Source organism: Poecile atricapillus, chromosome 2, assembly GCF_030490865.1.
Source record: "Poecile atricapillus isolate bPoeAtr1 chromosome 2, bPoeAtr1.hap1, whole genome shotgun sequence".
Lineage (NCBI taxonomy): Eukaryota > Metazoa > Chordata > Aves > Passeriformes > Paridae > Poecile > Poecile atricapillus.
This window is the reverse complement of record NC_081250.1, coordinates 92,151,656-92,168,579: the sequence shown is the minus strand read 5'-3', so window position 1 is coordinate 92,168,579 and position 16,924 is coordinate 92,151,656. Positions and strand designations below refer to the sequence as shown.

The 16,924-nt window shown below is 37.0% G+C and overlaps 1 protein-coding gene across 1 annotated transcript in view; it reads right to left on the bottom strand.

Moving 5' to 3' along the window:
• The window catches only part of GABBR2 (gamma-aminobutyric acid type B receptor subunit 2), a 466,358-nt gene that overhangs the window by 120,982 nt on the left and 328,452 nt on the right, over positions 1-16,924 (bottom strand). The window contains exon 13 of the mRNA XM_058831970.1: positions 8,220-8,342. Coding sequence (XP_058687953.1) covers positions 8,220-8,342 — 123 coding nt within the window. The remainder of the gene's footprint in view (positions 1-8,219; positions 8,343-16,924) is intronic.

Below are 16,924 nucleotides of genomic sequence, written 5' to 3'. Positions count from 1 at the left end.
TGAAAAGCAACATTTCTAAAACTAAGAAAAGAAGTTCTTCACATCGTGTCTAGTTAGCAATTACACTGATCTGTGCAAAGTTTGCAAGAGTCAAAACCCCGACATTTACGGGAATAACAAAAGTGTTCAGTTAATGAGAGTGTAAGAGTTATGAGCTATACACAACTGCTCATTTCAAGTTACTACTCATTATGAATCACAGCCGAAATTTTCAAGCGTGACAGATGAACTTCCAGATATGCACTATGCATTTCTGGCATCCACCTCTGAAAGTTTTTGGGCCAGTCAAACGAGGGGCTGGACAAGAGGAGTTACAAGTCTGGTCAATGACAGTAGTTCCTACATTCCTGAGGTGGGGAAGTACTGTTTTTCTAGGAGGCAGAACTAAAACTGGAATTGCTTATTGAAAAGGAATAAGGAATACATCTTATTAAGTAGCTGTTGTTGAGCAGCAGCCATTCATCTTGCCATTTTGGAACTGACCCTGCCCTATTTCCTTATTTTTGCCAATTTGATACATGTTTCCATGGGAACAGAAGCAGGACTAGCCACCAGCTGAGTCAATCTCAGCTGCTGGCTCCCAGCTCTCACGTTTTGTTCTGTTTCCTTGGAAACTGATGTCAAATGAAAGAGAGAAGTAAACCAGCTTTTACTCTTTAGTATTTACTCTTTCTTTGGACCTGTGCTAGACCCTTTGGGCTGGTGGAAGGTTTACAGATGACTTTAATGGCCACTCATTTTCCTTCTCTCTGGAGCATCTGCCAGTCACCACAGCATCCCAGCAGATGAAAGTAAGAGTTCTCAGTTTCAGCTACTCCTGGCGGGCCGCCTGCTGAGAGCTACAATGGCAGGGTTTGAAAGCAGACTACAGATTTCAGGAGACATTTGGCTCCCACAGGCTGTAATATTTCAAATTGGAAGGAAAGAAATTAAATTTATTTAAAAAATAGTAGGGGAAACAGATGGGCGTAATGATATTTAGAGAACAAATAGACTAACAAGCTCTGACCTGTATTAGGCTGAACACCCCCAGAAACTACTTCAGCCAATTAAACTCTTCATTTCACACCGCACATTTGACAAAGTTCTCTCTAATCCAGCTGTTAGCTGGCTGAACAGCACAATGTAAACAAAACTCCATAAACACGTCTGTTTATGCATGTATACATATGCAGAAAGAGAAAGAACCTGAACCAATAGTTTTCAAAACGTCAAAGAATTTACAAAAATCTGCCTGAGCGCAAGAATTTGAACCAGACATTTTTACCAGTTCCATAATTATGTTACTCCCATGTTATCATGTGAATAGCAACACCCCACCAACCCACCCCAGCCCACCCCACACTCCTCTGTGTATAATTTTGGACCAAAGTATTTTCCAGTCCCTTCAACAGCAGTGCTATCAGTGAAAATGGATATTAAAGAAAAACATCTACATCTGTGCAGATGAATCCAAATTTTCACATAACTTTCATTGAAAAAATGTAGGGACAAGGCAAATTTAAAAGACAAGTCTTTCCTAAGGAAACATTTTATATTTGATGGCCACAGCTCTTGGTTAACTAGTCCATCAGGGTATAGCACCATGCTCACCCTGGATTTTCACACATAATATATGCACTCCTTCCTGATTATTCTTTACATCCCATCTCAGTTATTTTCACACCACTCTCACTTCCATTGACCTTGTGTTACTATCATAACTCTTAGAATTATGTATCTATATATAGTTAAATTCATGTACAGCCCAAATAACAGCTCAGTAGCATTGATTTCTTCAGGTTCTAGGAGCAGTCCCACAGAAAAGACAATCAGATACCCAGGAACAATATTTATTCCTCCAATCCTGTAGTACTTACAACCATCTATTGAGGATATACTCAACACATCTGGGTGCTCAGAGGGCTGTGTCAAGCCAGCTAACATGATTTTGATATGGGTTAGTTATTTAAATGAAAACTTTAGGCAGTTATAATTTTTTAAGCCAGGATTTTCTGTCTTATTCAAAAAGATTTATTCAATTAATTTAATCTATTTATGGGTTCCCTCTAGCTGAACTTAAATATATAATTCCATCTTCCTCTATATCTGAAAGAGTTTGCATCACAAACAAGACAACATTTATTTTTACTGCTGCAGCTGAAATAAGGAAAGAGCATTTCACTTAAATGTTAAGCTTCACAATGTCTCTCCCAAATTCTTCACAATCAGCCCTCATTTATGTTTTCTGAAATAAATTGATATAACTTCTTCCACTGAATGATACAGGTACCAGCACAAAGGCTGGGACTTGTCCTGAAGGACTCTACTGGCTACATGCCTCCTTACTAGAAAATGAACTTTTATTTATTTTGTAGTTTTGTTTCTTTATTCTAAAGAACTTCATACCCATTTGAAGGCTTCTCTCATAATCTATTTCCTTTCTGTGAGAGCCTTTGATGAAAGAAATTGATGAGTCCTTTTTTGATACCAAGCTGGCTATGTCATCTATTCATGTCTGCTGGTTTCTTCAAAGGACTTCACTAAGTTTTAATGGCTTGTTCCTTCACAAGTGTGATGTCAACTCCTCCTCAACGTAGCATATCAATTTCTAATCCTACTCCTGATTATAATTTTTATAAGTTGGCCTATTACATTAACTTACAAGTTTAAGGTTTCTAGTCTGTGTTGAAAACATAGCAAGATACTTGCAACATTTTGCTCAGATATCAAAGCAGTTCTGAGCTAATGATTACATATTAATGTCAGTAGTTTGACAATTATTCTTTAGAATTGCTATAGAAAACCTGGGAGAACAGAATCTTTTCCCACTGATTTATTTCTGATCAGTTTCCCTATTCCTACCAGCAACTCCAGTTACTCCTCAGTGAGTTCATCAAAAGGGTTTGAGCACAGCAATCTCCACAAATTTCCACTAAGAATTTTGCTGAACAAATCAGCAAAGCAATAATTTAATCATTCTACATAGCCTTATTTTCTGCAAGTAATGATCTTCTATTCTGCTTAAACATTATTCCCAAGATTCCATGGCAAACCTGCTGCTTCTGGTATTTACAGAAAGATTTTTTTTTTTCCTTCATTCATTGTGAGATTTTTTTTTAGACTGCTTTATTGTCTTCTACATCTAACTTACCAACCATTATGATCCTGTGTGTTTTCCCCATTTGGATATAATTTTATGGTTTTGAAGGATGTCTTCCTGCTGTTTTTTTCATGCTGAGTCCTTTCTTTTTCAAGTCTTGATGCATGGCATGAATTTACCTTGTGTCACACACATGAAGTTCTTAATACTCTCTAAACCACCTGCAAAGATTTAACTCTCTACAGTTTTCTCTTTAGCCTCTCCTTAAGAGGCTTCCTCAATTTAATGTTCTTCTGCTTTCCAAAGTTGAGTACCACTTGACAGACCTTTTTCTGGTTGCTGCTGCTTCAAAACTATCAAAACTAATCATGATTTATTTGTAGCTATGGAAAACTCAGATATCAAGACTTTGTTATCAGAAAGTGTGTTATTCAGAATTCAATCAAGGGTTAATTCTCTGTCTGTGGGTTCTCTAATCTACTGAATTACAAATGAGTTATTCTGAGCCCCACATTTTTCCAGTTTACATAGCCATTACCTTGGTTTTGCAATGTTTATGAGTCCTTCAACAGATCAGTCAAAGCTGACCTGGCTTGTGTAGTAACATGTGACTGGTCACATTGTTATACACTTGTAATGCACAGGAATTCTGTCTCACTCACTGAAATTATTAATTAAGTAATATGAATTGACTCTTCTTTAACATAATGCACTGCTCTGACACTGGCATGGCCTGCTAATTTTTCCTGCATATTGGTATTTTTGTTGTTGCAACATCCTCATAATAAGGTTTTCTCGTATTGGTTTCTACATTTTTCATTTGTATCAATGCTTGAAGCCCAAATAGGACATGTCTCATTGATCACTTTTTCTCTTCTGTGTCTTCTAAAATGGCATGTCATTCAGTTTTTTTTCCTCTATTTCATGTTTATTACCATCCTAGGACAAATTAGGGTGAAACCTTAAATACTAGTATTCCAGATACCAGAATGAAGTTTATTTTTAAATATTGATAATGCTATCATAAGAATGCATAAGAGGAAACATCACAGACATAACTATTTAGTTGGTACTAAGGCATCAAGGAATGCAAAGCTTGCATTGCCCTGCATAAATGTTTTAAAATTTTACAAGAAATATTGGCATCCACTATGCAAGGTACTACTTTCATTGAATCTAACACTAATGCAAGATCTTTTTACCTTGGGAATTATAAAAGGTAGTCCATTTCCCCTAAAAGTTATTATTTATTAAACATTATCACTATCTTCTTTCCAAGGCCACAGAGATTCAATCTGTTTCATAGATATTTGTCTTGGGAGAAGATAAGCCAGTCAGAGGCTTTCAAGCTGAACTCTAGAGTAGAAGAGTTACTACACCATAGAATCACAGAATCACAAACTATTCTGGGTTGGAAGGGACCCACAAGGATCCAGAGTCCAGCTCTTAAGTGAACAGACCATACAGGGACTAAACACTTGGCCTTGGCATTATTAGTGCCATACTCTGACTAGCTGAGCTAATTATGAGCAAGGGGTGAGTGTGGGTGTGTGTGGACACATGGATCCTTTCAACCGTAAGCTGTATCTGCTCAAATCTGTCAGATTTGACTGAAACAGGCAAAGTTTGCTAGGCAGTAGGAAAAAAATCACACAGAGCACCCTAGCACGTAAACATTGCCTTCTTGAGAAAGAAGATCAAAAAGCAAAAAATGGCAGAGCCTTGTAAAACTTTTCTCCAGCCGCATCCACAGAAGCACCACAATTCCTCATGGGCAGTAGAGCCCAGGAGCCCAGCCAGTGAAACACTGAAGGAAGGATACACTCCAGTTCACATGACTGGGGGAAACTTAGTCTGGCAGGAACCTAGTTCACGTCTGAGCATAACCACAGAACATTTTGATTATGACAAAAAAGGTGAATTATGATGAAAAAAGCAAACTCCTAGTTCAGCCTAGGAACAACTTAGTGAGAAAAAAAGTGATTGGTCTCTCCACTGAAAAATTAGCAAAAGGAGAAATGTTACAGCCAGTGCAATTAGGATAACAGATTAATAAGAGTAACAATATGGGTTAATTCCCTTTTTTTTTTTTACACTGCTACTCAAAGTTGAGAAGCCCTTTGTGTCACCAAAGCATTATGTGAAAATCAAGCCCACAGCACGCTTAGGAAATGTACACAGGGACACTGTTACAGTTCTTCTGCAGATCAACATACAGTTAGGGAAGTTTCAACGTCATCCCTGCCTTGGTCTTAAACTTCTTTGCTTTTATCCCACAACTTTGTTGTCCATACACCATAAACTACTTCCCCTACTGATGACTGGAGGATCTGGATGCTTTATGGCTCAGTCATGGTTCAGTTATTTAACTTTTAACATGGTGTCTTATGGCAGCCATGGATGTGCTTCTCCAGTGGGGTCAGGATGCCAGAAGTCAGTCTGAAAACTGACAGACCCAACATCCCATCCAATTTCTGCCTCCTGTAATGGCCAGAGAATCTCTACAAATGCCTTCACTTCTTTTTGTATTTTTAGATTTAGACTGCGTATCCTCGGTTTATAAGGCATGGATTACATGGATTTTGCAAACAGCTCCAGAAAAGAAGCCTGGATTTTCAAGTTCTGGGGTTAAGAACTCTTTTTAAAAGTTCTTGATAATTTACTGCTGGTCCTTCATTAAAATGAACTATTTTGTGAATAATAGCAAAGAGCACAGGACATTGCCAGTCTTTAGACTTGTCTTGGTTTCATTGATCAACATGTTTATGAAGACACTACTAACAAAGGGCCAGCTGATAGAAGCCAAATGCAGAACTATCACACAGGAAGCTGATGAGTATTCATAAACAGAACTCAAATGGTTCATTAATAAGAATGACTGATTGCATTCAAGGCTTTGGAGCCTACATCTAAGTTTAATCTTTATCACTTGGATTAGCATTAAGTGACATAAATAATCTCATTAAAATTATTTCATAAAATCAAGTGGGACAAGAAATATCCATGACAAAATATTCTTGAAATAAAAACAGAAGCTTGACACCAGCAGTGCTTACTATGTGGCAAGTATTTTTCATACAGAAAAGATAATATGTGGTCATTCAAACTCAACTAAAAAATTCACCATTACACTTTAAAAACCTAAAAATTAAAAAAGAACAACACAACAACAACAACAACAATATTAGCAGCGAAGACAATTGTGATTTACTGTTACACAGGAGCTTTTAAGACCTGAAGAGGTGTCTTCAGGAAAGCAAACTGCAGCTCACCTCCCTGCTTTTATAGTAACATATTTTATGCACATACAATATTTTAATGACTATATTTTCTAGCATGATACTTTTACTTCCTTCCCACCCCAAATCCATTAGCTTAAGAAATATTCTGCACAACTTACAGTAATAGATAAGAGCTCTAACAGTAAGTTCAAGTCAATTCTATGCTGAAGGATCAAAATATCAAACATTGTCATCTGTGCATTCAGTGAATGTCGCTTTGCATGGGCTTATATAATTCCAGAAGAATTTAGAGAATTTCAGTTCTTATGCAAATTTCAGGCTACTGCTGTGCAGCCCTGTGCTCTGGAAAGCCCCAGATGTGGAAAAAACACACTAAGTTTTCAGCGTTAATACATTAGATGATCAAAGAATATATACTGAAAAGTTCAGATAATTTAAAACTATAAATATGCAATAATTTAAGACTATGGTAAACGTTTTTCAAATACATGGTATTTATGGTTTAACTTCACAGTTACTGCTGCTGTCTATGGACTTTTTACTTAAGTGAATCTAGTAAGACTAGATATCAGGATCTTTAGTTTAAACTAAAGTAAAAAGTAGAATTCCTTCTATCTGAGATTATTTTAATTGGAGTTTGTGACTGTTTTTCATAATATGTTTGGGTTTAGATGAGTAGAGAAAATGTTAACAATACTGACAATGAAATATCACAATACAATTGGAGCAAAATGAAGTAAACAAGGCTCTCAACAAGCTGCTATGGCTTCAAGCTATACACACATAGACCAGAAGTGTCTCCAGAAGACAAATTTCAGTTACATTTTATTTTTATTGACAAATTTATGAGCTGTGAAGTATTTCAAACTCCAGGGAATGACTGAAACAAACCTCTTCTGACTCTAAAATTATTTCTTCAAAGAAATCCCTTGCAGTTTAAGAGGCTTTGTTCTAAAGTATCTTCTACAAATTATACTAAAAAAGTAAAACCTCCTCCTAATAAAATTCCAGAGCTACACTGCAAAGGAAGGACAAAGTAAAAACAGTGGTGTAAAATGGTATATATTTTCTTGCAAATGTTAACATCAGAAGAGAAAACTACTATTCTTCTTCTTACTGATTGCCAAGTACTGGAGAAGAGACCAACACTTCTAGATTGTTCTCATATAATCTAGTTTTCAGATATCACCAGTTTTCATTTTGGAGGCAACAAACTCTCAAAAAATGCAAACCTACATACAGACAGATGTTTTTTTCATAGGTATGAATTGTTGCTGCCATGCTTCTTGCTGTCCAGAAAGGGCAACTTCAGCTCCACTTCTAGAAACCAACCAGAGTGTTGGAAAGTGTGTAGAACTGTCATTAAGCTACTACCTCCTGCCTATCAAAATTGCTTGTGTGACCTTTCTGGGAATACCATTAAAAGGGGAACAATCAGTATGGGTGCACGCACATAAAATTACTGCAAATAAATATAGTGGTAGGTAACATAATTCCTGACCATCTCCACAAAGAATGCAGTCTAAGCAGTGACCTCTCCTGCACTTATCTTGAATGAGCTCTTACTGAAATCCACTAATGGGTTCTGATAATCTATTATTTATTGCAACGGACTCTAATAGAGTGTCTTAGCAGAGGACTCTCCTGGGTTTACATCCCTTGCAGATAAAATGTCTCACAAGTGACAGAAATGTGGTACCTGCAACTACACACACAATTTCTTTTGGTTGAAATTGTTTCTTTTCTATTTGGTTTTGAAAACCAGAACCCTTCCTCCCCCAAAATACACAGCCTGACTTGCTTTCATTTTACCTAATACATCTTTAGCTTAATCTTACAGAAAGCTGTAGATACTGATATGCAACCATAAGTATTACTTGGGGTTGAGGACATACCTCCATGTTATACTTTTCCACTGTCCTCCTCAAAGGATCCACAACCTGCCAGCAAATCAGGATGCAAAGATCAATCAGTAGCATCCCTCCAACTATCCCCAGTAGCTTCTGGTCTTTAATGATCTGGAGAGACAAAAAAAAAAAAAAAAAAAAAGGAAAAAAAAAAAAAAGGAAAAAGAAGGAGGGAGATTCCCATGAGCCACAGATAGACCCTGTACAGCTTTATTCCTATATAGGGAGAAAAACACAGGTTGCTAATAATAAAGGTTTTTAACAATGAACAAAGAAAAGAAATATAGAAAGATGAAAGCAATACAAATTATTTTAGTTCATTTCCATGCTTATTAGAAATATCTGAAGTGCTTTCCGACTTCTAAAAAGAATTTGGGAGAATTCTTAAACATTTATATTGAAATCCAGGTTTAATATTGACTCCTGGAAAATGAGAGAAATATATTCTAGGGAACCACTAGTGTGTCTATGCATGCAAATGTGGAAAAATGCTCATCAGCATCTCAGAGCAGCAGGCATTGAGGTAGTTTTCACCAAAATTTAGTACTCACTCGTTCATTACTTTCTGGGATGTGGAAAACACAAAAGCTATCAAAAGTTCATTTTGGAGGTTTTTTGTGTCTATGTGTTTAATATTTGCTTCTGTTACCCAAGGAGCAGGAAGGAATGATGTATTTTTTATATATTACAAAGGTCAGAGGCTTTAATGCACTTCCACTGTAAAACATGCTTTTAGTTTTGCTTGGGGTTTAGGTTAAAAAAAGAAGAACAAGAGTTGCTGATAAAAATAACAATCCAAACCATCTATTAGAGTATTTTATAACTTCATGCAATCCCTATGTCAATTCTACTGTTGTACACATAGAAACACAGAAAAAATACACTGCAATTGCATTATTTCAGTTGCAAGGTTCAAGCATGTTGAAATATCAGGCTTAAATTAATTTTATTTCAGTGCTCATGAGTCTATAGTCATGGTTTTTTAATTAATATATACCTCTATTACTAAGAACACTCATCCAATAGTCAAAAGTTATTGCCAAATTGCTTTAACATGGACAAATCCACTTTTTTTTCCCCAAGTTTTCATTCTGGGAAACAGTTGACTTAATCCAAATGAAATATTCAAAAATATTAAGCCTGGGAAGCTTAATAAAGTTGTGATTATTTCAGTTCAATTTGATGAAATTATTAGGATTTTGAAAATACATTAAAAAGCCAGAAGTGTCAGCTAATCTTAATAGAGGCAAGGTTAGTATTCCTGCATAGAATAAATTGTATTTGCATTACATTCCTATCAAGCTGAAGGAAATGATAAAAATGACAAAAATTTGAAATAACGTAAGAATAACTTTAGAAGGTCTGGTTTTTATATTGCTTGGTGTGATACATTTTCTATTTCGAAAGATGTCTCAGCAACATTGTGAACCACTTTTTGTTAATTTGCTGGTTTATTTTATAGGTAATTTTGAATAAACTAAGAGTAAAATAAAGTCTAGGAATCAAAATGAGCTAAAGGACTCGATACATTATTTTAATTTGCTGAGGCCAGTTATGTAAATCCATGTAGCTACCATTGCCATAAAGGACTGGAAAGTGGTGCTTTCCACATGTTTGAGGCAGCAGCGAAGCAGTGTCCAGGAAGCATCTCAGGAGAGACAGCACAGGCATGTCTGGAGAGGGCAGGTGAAGGGGGAGGGTTCATCTTTCATGGTGATATGTCTTGCTGCTGGATGATTTGGCAAGGAGAGCTTTGCCAGGAAAAGGTGCCTTGGTGTGCTGCACAGGGGGAGGAATATTGTTCAAATGTGTTTTTTCCTTAAGTTAAAATGAAAGCAGGTATTAAGCAAAGATTCTCAGACACAGCTTGGTCCCTTGTCTTCTTAGGGAAAACAGAACTATATCTGACCTTTTAGCTGTTTATAAAGTGGCAACCAAAGCTGAAAAGAATGGGTCAGCCTTTGTTAAAACAGTCCATGGGACTGCAAACAGGCCTTGGGTGAAACATACCTAATATTCTTCCTAGTGTGACTGGAGACATGGAAGAGAAAACAACGGGGAGTCAAGTCCATAGAGAATTTGATTTTAGAGGAAATGTTGACACCTTAACTCAAACTTCTTTTTCTGCCTCTTAAATGACTAGGGAATTTATTGTATTGGCATATTTTAGTTGGTCTTCCTTTTCAACTGACGTAGTTTATTTTGCTGAAGTTGGCTGTTGAACTATTACATGTTTAGCCTTTCTCAGTAGCCAGTAGGCAGGGATGAAAGCCTTTCAAAGACAATTCATCCCACCTATCCTGGCTAAGAAAAAAGGGTCAGAAAAACTAGTGTTCTGAAACATGTCCCTCCCTTCCTCACTCCCCGCTCCCCAAGAGGAGGTGAAGACAATTAACTTCAGATAAAAATATGCAATTGACAAACTAAAAGCTATGTGAAAGCATTTTGCCAGAAATTACTCCCTCTGCTCTCCTAAGCCAAAAAGGTTCCTTGGGAAAAAAAAAACCACCAAAATATCTTTCTGATGAAAGTAGTGCACATTTTACCTAGGATAGGTAAGCAGCCCAATGTCTTCCATATTTGTATGGACTATCTTCGTATTGAAAGTAAGAGTGCATTGGATTCAGATTTACCAACCCCTGGTAATACTAATCAAGCTGGTGCAGTAGTGTCAGAAGCAAAAGAGTAAAAGGATATTATTAAAAGCAGTAATATTGATAATCCACTCACAGAATCAAAATAGATAACTTCCTATTCATGATCATATTGTTAATGTGATCACATCTCCTTGCTCTTGTACATCTCTCATTCGTACCTCACCTTGCGCTACTGCAGATCATTATTTTAGTCCACGTGTAAGTTTGATAACCTTTCTTTGGACAGGTAGTTATTAGAAAAAAGATAAAAGTAGAGATACAACAAACAGTGGTGCTCTTCCTTGGATACCTCTTGGAATAATTTTTCCTGCACTACTCTTCCCTTTTCTGGACAGAAGGGGAGTTGTATAACAGCAGCTGTCACTGGCAGCAGGTATTATTCATCCCTTACTTCTGCCAGACAGCCAGGAGGAAGGCAAGCAAAAGAAAGCCCATAAGATAGCCTAAGTGACCTACACTAGCATGATGAGCTCTGTAAAACACAGCAGTAATGGTGCTGCTGCGAGGTGAGAATGCAGGGCAGCCGGGGCAGCCTCCCACACCCACCACAGCGCTGGTCTCTCCTTGGCAAAACCACAGCTGCAATATGGCTCGGAAACAGAACTCTCCACCAGAATGATAGCTTTCAGAACAAAACACCAAGTTTCAACTCAGGGTTCAGTTTTGCACTTCTGGTAGTCATTAGCAGCTTGTCCTAAAAGAGATTTGCCCTGAGAAATGCCACTGGTGTATCACCATCAGAACTTCTAAAAGGCTTGCTGCTCCCCCTCTTCCACCTGCAGGAAGCCCAGCTTTCCCTCTCCCCAGCCATCACTCCCACCCACTAGAACTCCTTAAGTTCAGTACATTCATTTCTTGGGAAACACCAGATGCACTGAAGGAGTCTTGACTCAGATCTTGCAAATCCAACAAATTCTCTGCCTGACAAAAGAAAGTCATGAGCTACTGAGGCTCCCCACAATCAAAAATGTAATTTTTCTTTAAGAGGAAGGTTCTCCTTTTTTCCCTTTACATTTTCCTCCTAGAAAACAGTAAATCAGCCTTTGGAGCAATACATGGTAGCTAATAAAATCTGTTTTTGCAAGTGTTCCTGAATCCTTGCTGAAGCCAAGCTCTCACACAGCAGCATCTGTGAGTCATATTTTCTACCATCTGTGATTGGATAGGTGAATCTGTCTCATCCTGGCAGATCTGCACACTGTTATAAATGCCATTGCCACCAGTCTGGACTATATATCTGGATATGAAGCGATCTGTCCTCAAAACAAATTCACTGAGAACAAAACCTGGTAGGCCATTTTCTTCTCAGCAGCATTGCTGTATGAGCAAATCAAAATTATTCTGAAAACTCGTGACCATGAAGAGAGATCAAAGTCCTTACATCTCCACAGACATCTGATCACAGGAGATATAAATTCAGTCTAAAGCTCTGGGATAAATTTCTGCTCATGGAAACTCTTGAGGATTTTCTAGAACTATCACAGGCTGTACCACCTGCCATGGTAACTTTAACTGTCCGTTTGGTTATTATTGCATAAACCTTTTGTTGGGCTTTTTGTCATTTGCTTTCTAAGGCATATCCATTGTGTCTTGGAGGATCCTATCATTCACCAGTTTGTGGGATCACCTGGCAATTTGGCAATCAACAGTAATTAAACATTATGTTTGTTTTTTATAGCTATGGCTAGGGAAAGCTTTCTGTTATTTCTTATCTTACTAGAAACCAACCCTGAATATTTAATGTTTCAAATGTTTACGACATGGACCTTAAAGCTGAACCCCATTCTAAACCATGAAGAAAGAGCCTTGCATATGAAGACTTACCCTTTACTCCAGGATGTAACATTAGTTTTGAACTCTATAATTTCCACAAAAAGCTTTCCAGCATGACTGAAGAGTTAATTTGCTCCTGTCTTTTCTTCAGAGTTAGTTTCTTGTTACCAGGTCACCTCCCTTTGTCAGACTAAAACATCTTTAAATTTAAAGCTATATAGCTAAATCTTTGTGGTTTGTTTGTTTGTTTGTTGGGTTTTTAATTGATTTCATAGAAACATAGAAAGGCTGAGAGTGTTTTTGCATTTATTCTTACATTTTGATGTAAATATAGATTTTTTTCTTTTTCATTTAAAATATAGAATAATTTTTTGTTTAAGAAGGCAATTCTGGTTTCTCTCATGTAGATTAACCCTGTCTAGTCTAGCTGACAGAGTAGTCCCTTGCCTTCTGGCACTAGCTGGATAAACACTTAATGTTATTAATTAACTTTTTTTTTTCAGTTGTCTCTTCCTCAGACTCCTGGGATGGGATCTGTAGAGAAAAACTCTCTTTAAAGGATCCCTTTGTGAAGCTTCCTAGACCTTCTTCAATTAAATGAATATCTCTGACATCAATTATAAAAGCCCCCAGAAATCTGAGACCAAATATTCTCCTCCCTGATACATATAGAAATCCTGATGATCAGAGTCCTTCCTCTGAACTGGAAGGGAAAGAAAGAAAACAGAGTTTGCATGGAAAGAAATTTTAAAGTCTGTGAGCTTGCAAAAGGGACCGTAAAACCGCTCCTGAACTTGCCTTCAGGACTCTCTCCATTGCATAAACTAACCTTTCATTTCTCTCTGGTTCAGGGACACCTTTGGCTTGCTCACCTACATTAAGTGGGTCAGCACAAGTGGGATGGTGCCAAGAGGTTGGGGATGCAAAGTCAGTGGCCACCAGGTGAGCTTTAACCTATGTGGGCTGAGGGAGGCTTCATCCTAGAGTTATTAAAGCCATTAATATTTTAGAGAACTATACTGTAATACTGTCTTAATTTCTATTGTGTAATGGAATGAGAAAAAAGGACCATTGAAAGCACATTATGCATTGTTCCCAATAACTCCACAATGTTTTTTTCAACAGCTATTATGAGTACTTCCTACAATAGATTGTATGATTAGTATTGGCAATGCCTCAAGCTGCAATTGCATTCATTTTAATGAGTGAACGCTAACATTTTAAAAAATATGTGCTGTAGTATTAAGGATTTTGACCAGTAAATCACCAGGAGTAAAAAGCTAAGTTTTATTCTCTTAGAGGTATTTTGACTGATTTGATGGAAGATTTGTATATCTACTTATAAATTAAAAAACAAAACAATTTTGTTTCCTGTGAGGATCTCTGGTGACACCTGTAGTCTAAGAACTTGGTGACTGCCGTTTGGGATAGCAGAGTCTGTGGTCCTCCTGACAATAATGGATAATTGGATATGATCAAAAAGCTTGGCTTTGAGAATTAAATAGCTACAGTCACTAGCCTGCTAAAGCACATATTTCTAAAATGTGTCTTCATTGGTGACTCCTGTTCAGGAAAATTGCATCACTGGACAGTCTCACTTTCCCAGTAATGCTATTGAAAATGTGAATGTGTTGATTCTATGCCCTGCTGCCAGGAGAAGATACTGATTAAAAGACATCTTTCCTCTTTTCCAAGTCAGATAAAAAAAGTGGGAATATCCTAGTGGTGATGCTCCCTAGGGGAAGCATCTTTTCAGAGGTTAGAGATGGAGCGAGATTAAGTGATGGGTTTAAAAAAGTTATAGAAATCTTCATTTTTGAAAGTCTGAGCCTCAGTTATGAATACAATGCACTAGAGAATTGGAGAAGTGACTATTTTACTAAGATTGCTAATCCAACCATAACAAGCACACAGAGTGATATAAAATGACTATTTTTCACAAAATTCTTTTGAAAGGACAAAAATAAAAAACATGTTAGTCTAAAAATGGCGCTAAGAAATCCAACTTGACAGCATTAGAGCCAACCATTCTTGCTGGTGTTCTGGAGAACAGCTTTAGAAAAAAGCCTCATTGTGTTAACTTCTGCTCACAACCATAAGTAAAGCAAGACATGCTGCCTTGAGAAACCTGCATATGCCACCAACACAGCAGATAAAATTCATCTTTGAGAGAAATGCACTTGTTGAGCCCAAGATCACATGGGCCATAAATATAAGGGACTTTCTATGAGAGGTGTGAATTCTCATATCTGGTGTTGAAAGGAACCCAAATCTTCAGGGAAAGAGAAAAATAAAAAAAAAGGTGCATGAAGGATTTGAATGTTCGGGAAGAAATATTCTGATTTTGTTTCATATAACATTAAAATACCTAGACTTTAATATTTTCCTTAATGAAAAATTCTCTGGGAAAGCATACTTCATCGTTACCAAATAGCTGGGAACATCAATGCACTTGATTACATTTACAATCCAATTTCAAGCTATTCAGGAATAAATTGCCTCATACTGTATAGCGACATGTTCTTTATTTCTCTGTCATCCAATAGTCTCATAATACATAGAAATTATGGTTGTAGCACCATTTATGAGCACTTAGATTTCACACAGAATTTTCGTTGTTTTTGTCACTACTGAGGTTTACCCTTATCAAGTTGTACCATACAGAAATTTCCATACATAAATTACTTCAAAAGCAGATTCTTCTCCTAGATGTACAGTTCATTAGCTCAAGCTTCTTTCTGTGACAAGCTTGAGATTTAGCTCCACATTCCATTTTATATAAATGTGAAGTTTAGAAATGTGATTCCTGCTGTTCCTTGGTTGGTATTTTGGCTGATCAGCTCTTACAAAAACCAGGATACTTATTTTTCATCAAAGTTTGGATTCTAAGATTAAGCTGTCTATTTTTATAGCTTTGGACTTAAAATTTATAGTTGTAGCTATTTGGGGGGGAAAAAAGTCAAAATAATTTGGTTTCCACTTATATCACATTAGGAACTACTGTATCTGTATATTAATAAACCATAAGCCATACCTGAATAATTCACACTGCCCAGTAAGCATCAGAGATTACTTGGGCCAGTGGTAAATATTCATAATGAAAAAAGATCGTAAACATAAGCAAATTTCAAACTGTCTTACTTTCTTACGCTCAAAGACTGAACAATAACACTGAACATTTCTTTAGGTATCCATATGCTGGTTCATTTTCAGCAGATGGTCCCTAATAGATTGTTGTACTGTTGGTATGGTTACCCAAAGCAAATTTTTGGATCTTGACACATCTCTTCTCCAGACTTATGATCTCTCATATATATTTAGTAGAATAGAAGTGTATCCTAGGGGAAACCCATCATATAACTTTTTGTTATACACACAAAAGGCTCTAGCAAGATTAAAAAAAAAAATAATGGAAAAAATAAGCATTTAAAGTCTAAAAACTGACCTCGAAAAATATTTTATAAAAAAAAGAACTGATTAGATAACACAAACCTCATTTATGCTAATTCAGAACTGTCTACATAGGATTTAAGTGAATAAATGAGATGTGGCCTGTGAAATTCTGACCTAAACCCTCTGTCAATGTAATCTGGAGAACTTTGCTTCATCTATTTTTAAAAGATTAAGATAATGGGTAGCTTTTTTTAAACATCATCAGGACTTTAGTGAGGAAAAATATGGATTGTAATAAATTCTAAATTCCATAAGTGGCTTGAAAAACTTACAGAAAAGTTTGTAGCTGGAGATGACACTCATTCTAAAAACTTCCTCACTGAGGTTTTCAGGTGAGGGATGGGGACAGCAGTCAAGAAACACAAGTTGAGAAGGCAGCAGCACATGAGCTCATAACTGTGTAGCCTCCAGCTGCTTTCTTCTATTTCCCCCCTGCCAGGGACACTGTGCAATCACAGGACCTGGCAGCTGGCACCATGCAGGGTAGGAGCACACAGCCAGCTGCTGCCCACCCCGGCCTGGGGGATGAGGATTGGGCACTGCTCGGAGTAACCCGTGTCCCCTGATCCCCAGAAAGAGCCTGGATGGTTTATTACCCCTCCCAGTTTTCTATACACCCCTTTTTGAACCATTAAATGTACAAGTTATGGAGGTGGGGTGGCCAGATTTGTGTTAAAAAATGGAGTGTGAAGGCAATGATCTAAAATATCTTAGCATCCCTGCACTGCTTCGTTCAGGTAATATATTTGCTTCTCAGAAACAAAGAAACAAAGGAATAATTTCTGAAAAATATGCTCAGAAAGATTTCTA